This window comes from Balaenoptera musculus, chromosome 14, assembly GCF_009873245.2.
Source record: "Balaenoptera musculus isolate JJ_BM4_2016_0621 chromosome 14, mBalMus1.pri.v3, whole genome shotgun sequence".
NCBI lineage: Eukaryota > Metazoa > Chordata > Mammalia > Artiodactyla > Balaenopteridae > Balaenoptera > Balaenoptera musculus.
This window is the reverse complement of record NC_045798.1, coordinates 8,032,102-8,044,339: the sequence shown is the minus strand read 5'-3', so window position 1 is coordinate 8,044,339 and position 12,238 is coordinate 8,032,102. Positions and strand designations below refer to the sequence as shown.

Genomic DNA, 12,238 nt, shown 5'->3' with positions numbered 1-12,238 from the left:
TCATCCTAATAGACTTAACAAACTGGTTTGGCAGAAACGTTATGTGATAAGATAACGTAACCTATGAAACATTTAATCCCAGCTGGCTAAAATTTTCTGCACAACATGCAGTGCCCGGGCGAGGAGGTGGGGAGGAGCTCTGTGCTGCACCAATGAGGCCGGGAAATTTAGTTTGCTTTTGACAGAATTTTATCAAACCGTTCGTACTTCTTCACATAACTTTGTCAAGTCTTCAGAAAGTCAGAGTTGCTAGGATTGGCCGCTGCAGCTTCTCAGGGGATGGCACCAGGGGAAAACATGGGGGAGAGTGGGAGGGGAGGAGAGGAGAGGTGAGAGGAAAGCCGATTTCACCTCCCGAGTCACGGCGGCAGGGGGCGAGCTCGACCAGCTCCCCGCTCCCCGCTCTCGCTCCCGCCGCTTTCTGGGCACGTGACCGCCGTCCAGCCTTCTCGCTTTACGGCCCCGTCGCCTGCAGCGGCAGCGATTACCATGGAGACGGGGCTTGGGTGGCGACCGTAACTAGGGAGCCCTTGGAGGAGACAGCGGCGGCAGCTGGAGGCCGGGAGGTGGACGAGGGGTTCACGCGGCGGGAAGACCCCGGTCTTTGAGGACCAGGGTGGGCGCGCTCTGTGAGTCAGGGGCGGGGGCCCCGGCAAGGAGGGGCCTGGTTCCTCTTGGGGGGCGCTCACCCCACCTGGGCTCGGCCTGGGGCAGCTCCAGGGAGACCTGAGCTGCAGGAAGGGGCCGCGCCTGGGCTTTGTGCCCCCACGGACGCACACACCTGCTCCCCGCACCCCCCATGAAGAATTTGGCAAAGTTTGGCAGTCGGAAGAGGCTCTGTACTGAGGACCCTAGACTTTAAGTCTTAGCAATAATTTTTCAGATGGTGGAACTGAACATTGAGAGGTCTGCTTCTTACTCGCTGTATGATCTTGAATAAGTCACTTCACCTCTCAGAGCTTCAGACTCTTAAGTTTGCTGTAAGGAATGAACGAGAGAATATGTTAGGCTTTTTAACTTTCTAGACTGCTACCATTTCTCAAGCACTCTGTGCTGCAACTCGAGCATTTTACATAGGTCATTTCATCTAATCTTCACAACACCCCCAGAATTTAGGGTTATCATTTTAACTTTGCCTGTGAGCAGATTTAGACTCCGAGGGGTAAAGTGACTTGCCCAAGGTCACAGAGCAACTGAGTGGTGGAACTGGGATTCAATGCCAGGAGAGGCTGACTGGAAAGCCAATACTTAACCGCTAAGGTACCTGCTTCTTCCCTTATTCGTATTATTAGAATTGTTGCTAATACCTGGGTTATCATTTTGCTGCCTGTGGGAATATGAATATATATAAACTGAGTTAGAGGGCTCTAAAATTATTCTCAGAAAGATGAGGCCCGGGATCAATATTTTTAAAGATTTGAGACAGGCTTTCCCAGCAGTATGGCATTCTTTTTATTCCCATGGAAAGGAGCAGAGCTGGTATTGCACATTTCATTGATAGGTTTGTGGACCAGGAAATCAAAATGGAAAACAGAGGGCCCTGCTGATTATTATGCTCAAAATTTCTCTAGAGACATCTCCAAAGAGAAGAATGTCAGATGCAGAGGAAAACCCACTGGAAGAGACAGAAGAATATGGAGAAATAGAAATGGAAGAAGGAGAAGATGAAGAAGAAGAAGAAAAATATCCAAATGATGAAGGGCTAGAAAATATGCAACAGGAATTAAAAGAAGATAACACATTAGCATGGAGAGGGTCTCAGGAGGAGGGGGAAGAGGAGGGGGAGGAAGGGGAGGAGGAAGAGGAAGAAGGGGAAGGGGAGAAGAGAGTGGGGGAGCAAGAGGAGGAAGAGGAAAGGGAGGGAGAGGAAGAGGGGGAAGAATTTGGGAAGGAGGAGGAGGCTGTCAGAGAAGAAGGGGAGGAGGAGGTTGCAGGAGCACAGGAAGAAACCACAGTGAAGCCCCAAGAAATCACCAAGTCCATGAACAGTTTGGAGAGACTTACACCAACTGATTCCCAATCAGTCTTGTCAGGAACACTCCCAGTAAGTAGGAATTTTCATTCATTCAATCATTCGTGTGTTCATTCATTCATTCCTAATCATTAATTGAATGCTTGTTACCCACTTACCTGCCAGGCTCTGCGGATATAAAACCAAGTAAGACACAGTCCATTCTCTTAAGGAGCTCTAGGGTATGTAGGGAGGCAAACATTGTAAAACTAAGTGCAGTGATTGAGAGGTACCTAGGAGATATGTATCTATATAAAGGCCGACTTGACCCAGATTGGAAGATGATCAGGGAAAGCTTCCTGGAGGAGGTGTGTACCAGAGCTGACTTAAAGGACAGGGGTTAGCTGGAGTGTGCTTGTCTAAACAGCCTGTAGAAATCACCTCTGGTCCAAGGAGAAGTGACTTTCTGTGGCTCTGTGGTGGTTTTGGAGGCCACCAGTGCCACTTAGAAGAATAATTTTGCTGTTGTGGGTCTGCTAGTAGGCAAAGGATAAACCTGACACACCCACGATTCATGTTATTTGAGTACAGGATGTCCCAGGCTCTTTTTAAAAAGTGCTTCATAATTCCGACGTGAGGCTAACACTAAGACTGGCTGATTAGGAAGAAAAAGGAAACTAAATGAGGGCATGTAACAGCGTGTACTGTATTTGAAATCACAATCTCCTTTTTATTTCTTTTTTAAGAAAACCTATAGTGGTAGAGAGTCAAAGCATTCATTACAATCAGAGCTTTTGGAAACACTCGAACTTCCAAGAAGCATGGTCTCACAATTAGAGTTTCTTGATTTGGATCTAACCACTTCTGCGGAACAACACCTTAGTTCCCCTGAAAAGCAGCCTTCAGGCGAGCTTGCAGAGAGAACCGACCAGAGGCCCCAAGATGAATTGGGACAAGAAAGGAGAGACTTGGAACCAGAAAGGGGAGACTTGGAGCCAGAAAAGAGAGAAGGGAGAAAAGAAAAAAGAGTATTATACGTAAATGAGAAAAAAGAAAAAGAATTCCAGCCCAAAGCAAGGATCCCTAAGGTGTCACTGGTCTCCACTGCCACTGAGGACATTTTGTTCCAAAAGGATGACAGTGCCAACGTGTATCCCTTGGTAAGTGCAACATGCTTTTAAAGTTCCCCCAGTGCTTTGAGAGTATTGTGAAATGGGGGAATTTTATGCATATGGAAAATAATACCACCAGAAAGCTCCTTTTTAAGCTAATCACAGACCTGTGTCGTTTTAAAGTTCAGTTTGGAGCTGTGGCTGGACATGTGTGACAGTATGTGGACACAAACGCTGCATCTGGGTTCAGCAGCATTGCTCTGCAGGCAGGAAATTCCGCACGTGGTTTGTCCGTTGTATAGGACGCTGTTTTCTTGGGGGAGACTCAAAATCGACCTCTCCCCTCTCCCCTCTCTCTTCTCGCTCCATCTCTCTCTCTCTCCCTCCCACATCATAATACTCCTCCTCCATACCACCAGTTCCTTCCCTTTCCCTCCTCTCCTCGCCTCTTCTGCTGTAACTGGCTTGAGCCCTTTACCAGCTCCTAAAACCACCACTGGTTCCTAAAGCTATCCATCCCAAGATAGATCAGTAAGTCAAAGGTCTGGAAAAAGTGAAAGCCACCGGGAAAAGCACCAGGCGGTCCCAAGGAGTCTGCCTTTGCTGCCGCTGACAGTGTTCCAGGGAGGCGCCATCTGCGAGGGTAAAAATATTATCATTTGCCAAGAGAAGGAAGAGGAGGGTTTTTTTTTTTTTCCTTCTCCTTCTTTCTTCCTCCATCTGCTACTTTCTGAAAATTGTTTCCTAGGATTCATCTTTTTTTCTCCCCCCACTGTAGATTCATGCCTTTGGAAGATTCGTAAGTGATGGACTGTGTGTACTTAATGCAGTTCCTAACACAGAATGAGCACTTGACAAGTGTTAACAACTAGGTGATGGTAGTGACGGTTGTGCTGGTGGTGGTGACGGAAGGGTGCCGAGGGGGAAGTGCAGAGAACTGACAGCCTCCTTTCTGTAGATTTGGCCGACTTTGAGCAATGGAGTTGAAGGTTCAAGCTTGCAATTGCTCAGTCTGAAAGAAAGAATAATTGAGTTTATTTATTTATTTGGCCGCACTGAGCGGCATGTTGGATCTTAGTTCCCCAATCAGAAATTGAACCCTCGCCCCCTGCAGTGGAAGCTCGGAGTCCTAATCACTGGACCGCCAGGGAAGTCCCAAGAATAATTGAGTTTTAGAGCCCATGAAGACATTTGTCTTGTTTAGCCAACTAACCAGAAATCAGGTAACGTCCCTAATAAGAGCAAGCGATCTTTTTATCCAGGCCCCAGCTACCTGGACTTGACAAAAGCCACTGCACAGGTCTGGGCACCTTGTTAGCCTTGGGCCCACTGCAGAACCAAACTTTCCTAGGCCTTCTCTCTTTGCAGGTTAGCTTAGCTCTTTGGGTGCGCCGTCTTTCTTTTTCCTTTCCTTTCGCCTTTATTGTTTCTTCTTTTTGTTAAAATGAATAAGTGCTCTTTATAAAAAAAATATACAAAGGCAAAGATTCCTCTTCTCGAGCACACTCCCATCCCAATCCCGTTTTCCTGAGGTGACTACTTTTGCAGTTTGGTATAACTGTATCTTTCCAGACCTTTTTTGGTACATATACAGACATGTATCTGCGTGCGCACACACACACGATTTGTGTTTTTAGTTGTTTGTTTGTTTTTGACCAGTGAGATATTCTGCATTTCTGCATAAATGTTTTTGCACTTAATATGTCTTAGAGGATTTTTTATATCAGTGCATGTATATTCACTTCCTCATTTTAAATTTTTTTATTTTTAATTTTTAAATTTATTTATTTATTTATTTATTTTTGGCTGTGTCGGGTCTTCGTTTCTGTGCGAGGGCTTTCTGTAGTTGCGGCAAGCGGGGGCCACTCTTCATCGCGGTGCGCGGGCCTCTCACCATCGTGGCCTCTCTTGTTGCGGAGCACAGGCTCCAGAAGCGCAGGCTCAGCACTTGTGGCTCACGGGCCTAGTTGATCCGCAGCATGTGGGATCTTCCCAGACCAGGGCTCGAACCCGTGTCCCCCGCATTAGCAGGCGGATTCTCAACCACTGCGCCACCAGGGAAGCCCCACTTCCTCATTTTAAATTCGGCTGTTTCCTTATTGATGGCCATTTATGCTGTTTCTGATTTCTTGCTCTCACCAAAGGTGCTTCAGTGCGTGTGTGCCTCTCCATCTCTGTGCTCGCAGCATATCCTCCTTCTCCTTTGGGCTCCCCCGGCTTATCCCAAAGGCCTGTAATAACTAGCAGGGCTCATGGTAAATAGACCTAACCGTGAATACCATCTCCGGCCAAGTAACAAGGTATCATGTGTTTATGAGAAGGAATCATATAACTATCAAATACAGTGAAATCTGATTTTGACTATAAAGTTTTGTTTTGCAGATGACCATGTTTTAGAAGAAGATCGATGTGAGAGGCGGCTGTCTCCATCATCATTCGCCATGAGTGTTAAAACTAGTGCAAAATGCGATGAGTGTTAGTACTGTGTGATTTCGGTTAACGTGAGGGCTGCTCAAGCAAGGAGGTTCTGTTACTACTGAGTGAGGTCAGCCTAGTTTTGACCTTGCAAGAGTTGTTTTACCTGGAGACAGGAGTCTAGTTAAGAGTGTTTTCTTTTTGTAACTAATTTGTTAAATCTCAAAATAAATTTCCAGGACGACTATCAGGCCTTTTAGAATTAGCAGGTTTCCAAAAGAACCATCTCACTTGAAGAAATTGGCTCTTAAGAACCAGCCAGATATGAAATAGTTCCGTTCCTAGAAGTTGCAGCTTGAGGCAATTATGATTCCGTAATTCTACCACTCACGCCCACGCAATAAAAGACCTAAATATAAATATAAATTACAGCGGATGAGCAGATAGAATCAGGAGAGAACGGGGAATGAAGCGTGTAGGAGAGAAATCGACCACGTCGCCCACTCTGTCTTGGGAGGAATATACGGTACATCAATTTAACCTTAAGTATCATTCAAAGATCAGAAAGGAAACTCACCAGATTTCATTTCTTTATTTATTTTTCTTTTGGCCGTGAGGCATGCAGTATCTTAGTTCCCCGACCAGGGATGGAACCCGCACCCCCTGCAGTGGCAGCTCGGGGTCTTAACCACTGGACTGCCAGGGAAATCCCATCACCAGATTTCATTTCTATGCTCCAATATAACCCACTGATTTTTGGTAACTAATCACTTAGCCATCACTTTAAACACTCTACCACATCAGCCTTGGTTAATTTTTTAAATAGACTTTATTATTTGGGGGCAGTTTTAGGTTTATAGAAAAATTGAATGAAAAGCACAGAGAATTCCCACATACTCCCTTGTGCCTCCTTCCCCCCTCATCTCCTCTATTATTACCATCTTGCATTAGTGCAGTACATTTGTCACAATTGATGAGCCAATATGGATGAATTAGAATTACCTTAAGTCCATAGTTTACCTTAGGGTTCACTCTGTGTTGTACATTCTCTGGGCTTTGACAAATGCATAATGACATGTATCTACCATTGTTGTTTGATACAGAGTAGTTTCACTGCCCTAAAAATGTCCTGTGCCCTACCTGTTCATCTCTCCCTCCCCCTCATCCCCCCACCCAAGCCCCTGACAACCATTGATTTTTATTGTCTCCATAGTTTTGCCTTTTCCACAGTGTCATGTGGTTGGAATCATACAGTTTGTAGCCTTTTCAGGCTGGCTTCTTTCACTTAGCAACATGCATTTAAGGTTCCTCCACATCTTTTCATGGCTTGCAAGCTCATTTCTTTTTATTGCTGAATAATATTCCGTTGTATGAACGTACCACAGTTTATCCGTAATTTTTGTAAGAGACGTTGAATACAAAAATATACATAAATAAACTACTATTGAATTGGAAGCAGTAGTCAGATTTATAATACCTATTATTTTTCATTTCATGAAATTTTTATTTTGGACTTGTTCCTGGCAGTGTGGAATTTTTAATCCTCCTAAGGGAGTTTTGTCTCTTTTATACTTTATCCTTCCAGGGAAAATCGTGTATAAGGAACCGATACCCAGGCTGAATAATTGCCTTTCTTATGAAGTTACTTAGTGACTTTATTATAACTTGTCCATTGTACGTACTCTCATTCAGTAAATTGAATTTCACAACGTGAAGTGCTCACTGTGTGTCTGGTACTGAGCTGGGTCTAGGTCCTGGGGAGAAGATGAATAGGAAGTTGTTTCTATTTACTGTTGAAGACTTTCTTTTTTTAAAGGAAACGTCTTTATTGAAATATAACATAAACAGAAAGAGCACACGCAGGTGTAGAACTCATTGAATTCTTACACAGTAAACACGCCTGTGTAAGCACCACGTAGCTTTTCTTTTCTTTTTAAATCAAGGTAGAATTCACATCCATAAAATCCACCCTCTTAACTTTTTCTTAAAAGATTGTGGTAAAAGGCACATAACATAAAATTTACCACCTTAACCATTTTTAGGTGTAAAAGCTCAGTGGTATTGAATACATTCACATGGTCATGCAGCCACTATCATCACCCATCCCCATAACTCTCTTCATCTTGTGAAACACACACTGTACCCACAAACACCGGCTCCCCATCCCCACCCTGGTCCCTGGCTACTGCCCTTCTACTTCCTGTATGAGTTTGACTGCTCTAGGGACCTCATATAAGTGGAACCATTCAGTTCATATTTGTCTTTTTGTGACTGATGTATTTTACTTATATAATGTCCTCAAGGTTCATCCATGTCGGAGCATGTGTCAGAATCTCCATCCCTTTGGAGGCTGCATAATACTCACCTTTTGTTTATCCATTCATCTGTCGATGGACACTGGCTTGTTTTCCACCTTTTGGCTACCGTGAAATATGCTGCTATGAACATGGGTGTGCACATATCTCTTTGAGACCCTGTTTCCTGTTCTTTTGGGTAGATACCCAGAAGTGTACTTGCTGGAGTATATGGTAATTGTATTTTCAGTTTTTTGAGGAAACTCCATACTGTTTTCCACAGCAGTTGCACCATTTCACACTCCCACCAGTAACGCACAAGGGTCCCAGTTTCTCCACATCCTTGTAAAGTTTACCCTTTAAAATTCAAAAAAGTTTATAAAATTTATTTTTGTTGAAATATAGTTGATTTACAATGTTGTGTTAGTTTCAGGTGTACAGCAAAGTGATTCGTATGTATGTGTGTGTATATATATATATATATATATATTTTTTTTTTTCTTTTTCAGATTCTTTTCCCTTATAGGTTATTACAAGATATTGAGTATAGTTCCCTGTGCTATACAGTAGGTCCTTGTTGGTTATCTATTTTATATATAGTAGTGTGTATCTGTTAATCCCAAACTCCTAATTTATCCCTCCCACCCCCCCTTCCCCAACCATAAGTTTGTTTTCTGTGTCTGAAAATTTACCCTTTTAAAGTGTACAGTTGATTGGTTTTTTGTTTGTTTGTTTGTTTTTTAAATTTATTTATTTATTTTATTTTATTTTTGGCTGTGTTGGGTCTTCGTTTCTGTGCGAGGGCTTTCTCTCGTTGCGGCGAGCGGGGGCCACTCTTCATCGTGCTGCGTGGGCCTCTCACTATCGCGGCCTCTCTTGTTGCGGAGCACAGGCTCCAGACGCGCAGGCTCAGTAGTTGTGGCTCACGGGCCCAGTTGCTCCGCGGCATGTGGGATCTTCCCAGACCAGGGCTCGAACCCGTGTCCCCTGCATTGGCAGGCGGATTCTTAACCACTGCGCCACCAGGGAAGCCCCAGTTGATTGGTTTTTAGCCTGTTCCCTAGGTTATGCAACCATTGCCAGTATCTAATTTCAGAACATTTCCGTCCCCCCAAAAAGAAACCCATACGCAGTAAGCAGTCGCTCCCCATTCCCCCTCCCCTCACCCCCTGGCAACCACTGATCTGCTTCCTGTCTCTATGGATCTGCCTATTCTGGACACTTTATGTAGATGGGGTCACACAGTATGTGGTCCTTTGCATCTGGCTCCTTTCACGTAGCATCACGTTTCAGGGGTCGTCCGCAGTGTCGCGTGCTCTTGAGGACTTCTCAAGGTGATGTCTCTTCATTGGCTGATGATGTGAATCCTTCTCCTCCAGGACTCAGGCCGGGAGTACCCGGCGTCACAGCTCTGGGTTCGTGCACCGTAGCGTCTTCCCGCTTTTACCTTTGTCTTCCAGACCATGACCTGGTCGTTCGGATGGAACAGTTCCCTTCCTGTTTACTACATTCAAGACGAAAACCAGAGAGTTCTTCTGTATGCCAGTGCTCACACCGCGGTCATCTACAATGTCTTCAAGAATAACCAGCACCATCTTCAGGTTTGCAGGTTTTCTTACTTCAGGTGAAAGAGGTGGTCTTTAACCTGAATACAGCACTTTGGTTGTTATTGTTGTTGCTTTTTAATTAATTAATTAACTTATTTTTGGCTGCGTTGGGTCTTTGTTGCTGTGTGCAGGCTTTCTCTAGTTGCGGTGAGCAGGGGCTACTTTCTGTTGTGGTGCGCAGGCTTCTCGTTGCGGTGGCTTCTCTTGTTGCGGAGCACAGGCTCTAGGCGTGGGGACTTCAGTAGTTGTGGCACGCGGGCTCAGTAGTTGTGGCTCGCGGGCTCTAGAGCGCAGGCTCAGCAGTTGTGGTGCACCGGCTTAGTTGCTCTGTGGCATGTGGGATCTTCCCGGACCAGGGCTCGAACCAGTGTCCCCTGCATTGGCAGGCGGATTCTTAACCACTGTGCCACCAGGGAAGTCCAGCACTTCGGTTTTTATTTCAAGGGCCTACTTCATTCCATCTCATTCATGTTTTCCTTCCTCTCTTCTGAACCATAGCAAATTCTGTTTTTAGGAACACATTTTATTGTTCGTTTTCTCTCTGATTCTAATCAGAATCAATTTACAAATAGCAGTTGACTTTAATTTTATAGTAACTAGAATCTAAAGCACCTGTATTTTTTACATTTCTGTAAAAATGTGGTCAGGAGAGACCATGTTGTCTCCACAGGACTATGGTGAGATGCAAAGGGCAGGGATTCGGACCTAATAAAAACTCAGACTCCTTTCCAGGGCTCAGAGGGCTTTGATCCTCCTACTCATGCTGAGAAGTGAGTGTTAATATTCCCATTTCACAGGAGAGGAAACTGAGGTTCAGAGGGATTTAGCTGACTTGCCCAAGGCTGTGCTAGCAGATGCTGAAGCCAGGTCTTACATCCAGGTCTCCTGACTTGACAGTATTAAGTAGGTCAGTCTTTCCTCCTGTCTTCTCCCTCTAACACTTGGCTTTATTTACACCCTGCTCCGTGCCTCCCCAAACGCCCCACATGCCTGCCTTCCCCTCACCGCTCTGCCTCCTCTGTTCCGGATGTTTTTGACCTCTTTCGTTTTCATCATTTACCTGTCCAAATGTCACGTTTTCCTGGTGTCCGACTTTCTACTAGTTAACCCGGTAAACAGTTCCCTGTTACCCTTTTCAGTTGACATATAAGGACCTTCCTTAGTCAATGCCTAGATCAGAAACTTCACAAAGTATTTTCCAAGAGCTCAGCCAGTACTCAGCATCGTGCCAGGGAATCCAAGACACGTGGGTGTAACTTAAGGAATTTGCTTTCTAGAAGTCCTGAAATACACACACAGTCAGCAAGCAGCCCTTCTCAGAGCTGAGTTGAACGTGTAGCGCTGAGCACAGAGGTGGCAGCAGGGGGAGAAAGCACAGTGTGGTGGGCAGGCTCAGAGTCGGGGGTGGGCGGGGCCGAGGGGCTGAGAAGCAGTGAGCAGCCAGGCGGGCGTCCAGCCTCCGCAGGGTTGGATGGCTGGGGGTGGCCTCGGCCATTCGTTCGTTCATTCATACATCCCACATGTATTTATCATAACCACTGGGTTTCAGGTGATGGGTCTGTAGTCATGACCAAAATAGATCTAGTCCCCCCTCACAGAGAGACAGTCGTTAAACAAGTGAACACTTAAGCATATACCTAAAGATTTTAACAGTTGCTCGAAAGGAAATGTGAAAATGCTCTAAGAGGGAAGAATCAGGGTGAGAGGAGACTTCCTCTGGATTGAGTGGGCAGGGAATAAAAAAGTGCTGTTTGGGCTTCCCTGCTGGCGCAGTGGTTGAGAATCTGCCTGCCAATGCGGGGGACACGGGTTCGAGCCCTGGTCTGGGACGATCCCACATGCCGCGGAGCAACTAGGCCCGTGAGCCACAACTACTGAGCCTGCGTGTCTGGAGCTTGTGCTCTGCAACAAGAGAGGCCCGTGCACTGCGATGAGTGGCCCCCGCTCGCCGCAACTAGAGAAAGCCCTTGCACAGAAACGAAGACCCAACACAGCCAAAAATAAATAAATAAATAACTTAATTAATTAAAAAAAAAAAAAAGTGCTGTTTGTGCTAAGACCTGAAGGCTGAGCATGAACCAACCCGGGGCCATTTTGCAGGGAAGAGCATCCCATACAGACAGAGAGAGCTCTGAGTTTTCAGGCCTCGTGTGTGAGGCCCAGAGAGGAGGCCAGAGTGAGCGAGGGGTGACATGGAAGGAGGGAAACAGGGGCTGTTTCCCGGCTGCCATCTTGTTTGTGTTTCCAGAAGATTCCTCTGTTGTGTGGGGAAGACTGTAGGAGGATACGAGTGAAAGCAGAGAGGCCTGTGCAGAGGCTTTGGTTCCAGAGCTGCTCAGTGGCCTGAGTGAGCAGTTCTGGGGGAGATGAGGCTGGTAGGGAGGTTCGGGGGGACTGGAGGTGGGGGGACCTGGACATTTATTCTCCACGTGGGTTCAGAGTCGGGTATACGCCTTGACCCCTAGGAAGCCACTGTTCTTGCAGGGAGCGCAGCTTACCCTGCGAGTGTTTTGAGGGGAACTTTGAAAACCTCTGGCTGTGGAGAAACACCAGGGAAGGCGGGTGGGAGGAGGATTTTCAGCCAGCGGCATCTGGAAAGGGAGCTCAGGTGTGCCTCCGGGGCCCCGCCTTTCCTGCTGGTGCCAGGGCTGGGCACCCCCCCCAACCCCTGTCTCAGAGCGACTTCTCTCCACGTCTGCAGGGCCACCCCAACGTCATCTCCTGCCTCTGCATCAGCGAAGACAGGCGCTGGGTCGCCACGGCCGACAAAGGGCCCGACTGCCTGATAATCATATGGGACTGCTTCTCGGGGTAGGCATGTCGCAGCCGCTTCCCCCCGCGTTTTTGTGCAGCGTCTGC

The 12,238-nt window shown here is 46.3% G+C and overlaps 1 protein-coding gene across 1 annotated transcript in view; it reads left to right on the top strand.

Annotated features, from left to right (window-relative positions):
• Nucleotides 1–481: 481 nt before the first annotated feature.
• Nucleotides 482–12,238, top strand: part of CFAP251 (cilia and flagella associated protein 251) — a 67,754-nt gene continuing 55,997 nt past the window's right edge. Inside the window, exons 1-5 of the mRNA XM_036874117.1 lie at nucleotides 482–629; nucleotides 1,572–2,044; nucleotides 2,698–3,111; nucleotides 9,233–9,373; nucleotides 12,081–12,190. Of these exons, the coding sequence (XP_036730012.1) occupies nucleotides 1,592–2,044; nucleotides 2,698–3,111; nucleotides 9,233–9,373; nucleotides 12,081–12,190 (1,118 nt within the window). The 5' untranslated portion in view covers nucleotides 482–629; nucleotides 1,572–1,591. The remainder of the gene's footprint in view (nucleotides 630–1,571; nucleotides 2,045–2,697; nucleotides 3,112–9,232; nucleotides 9,374–12,080; nucleotides 12,191–12,238) is intronic.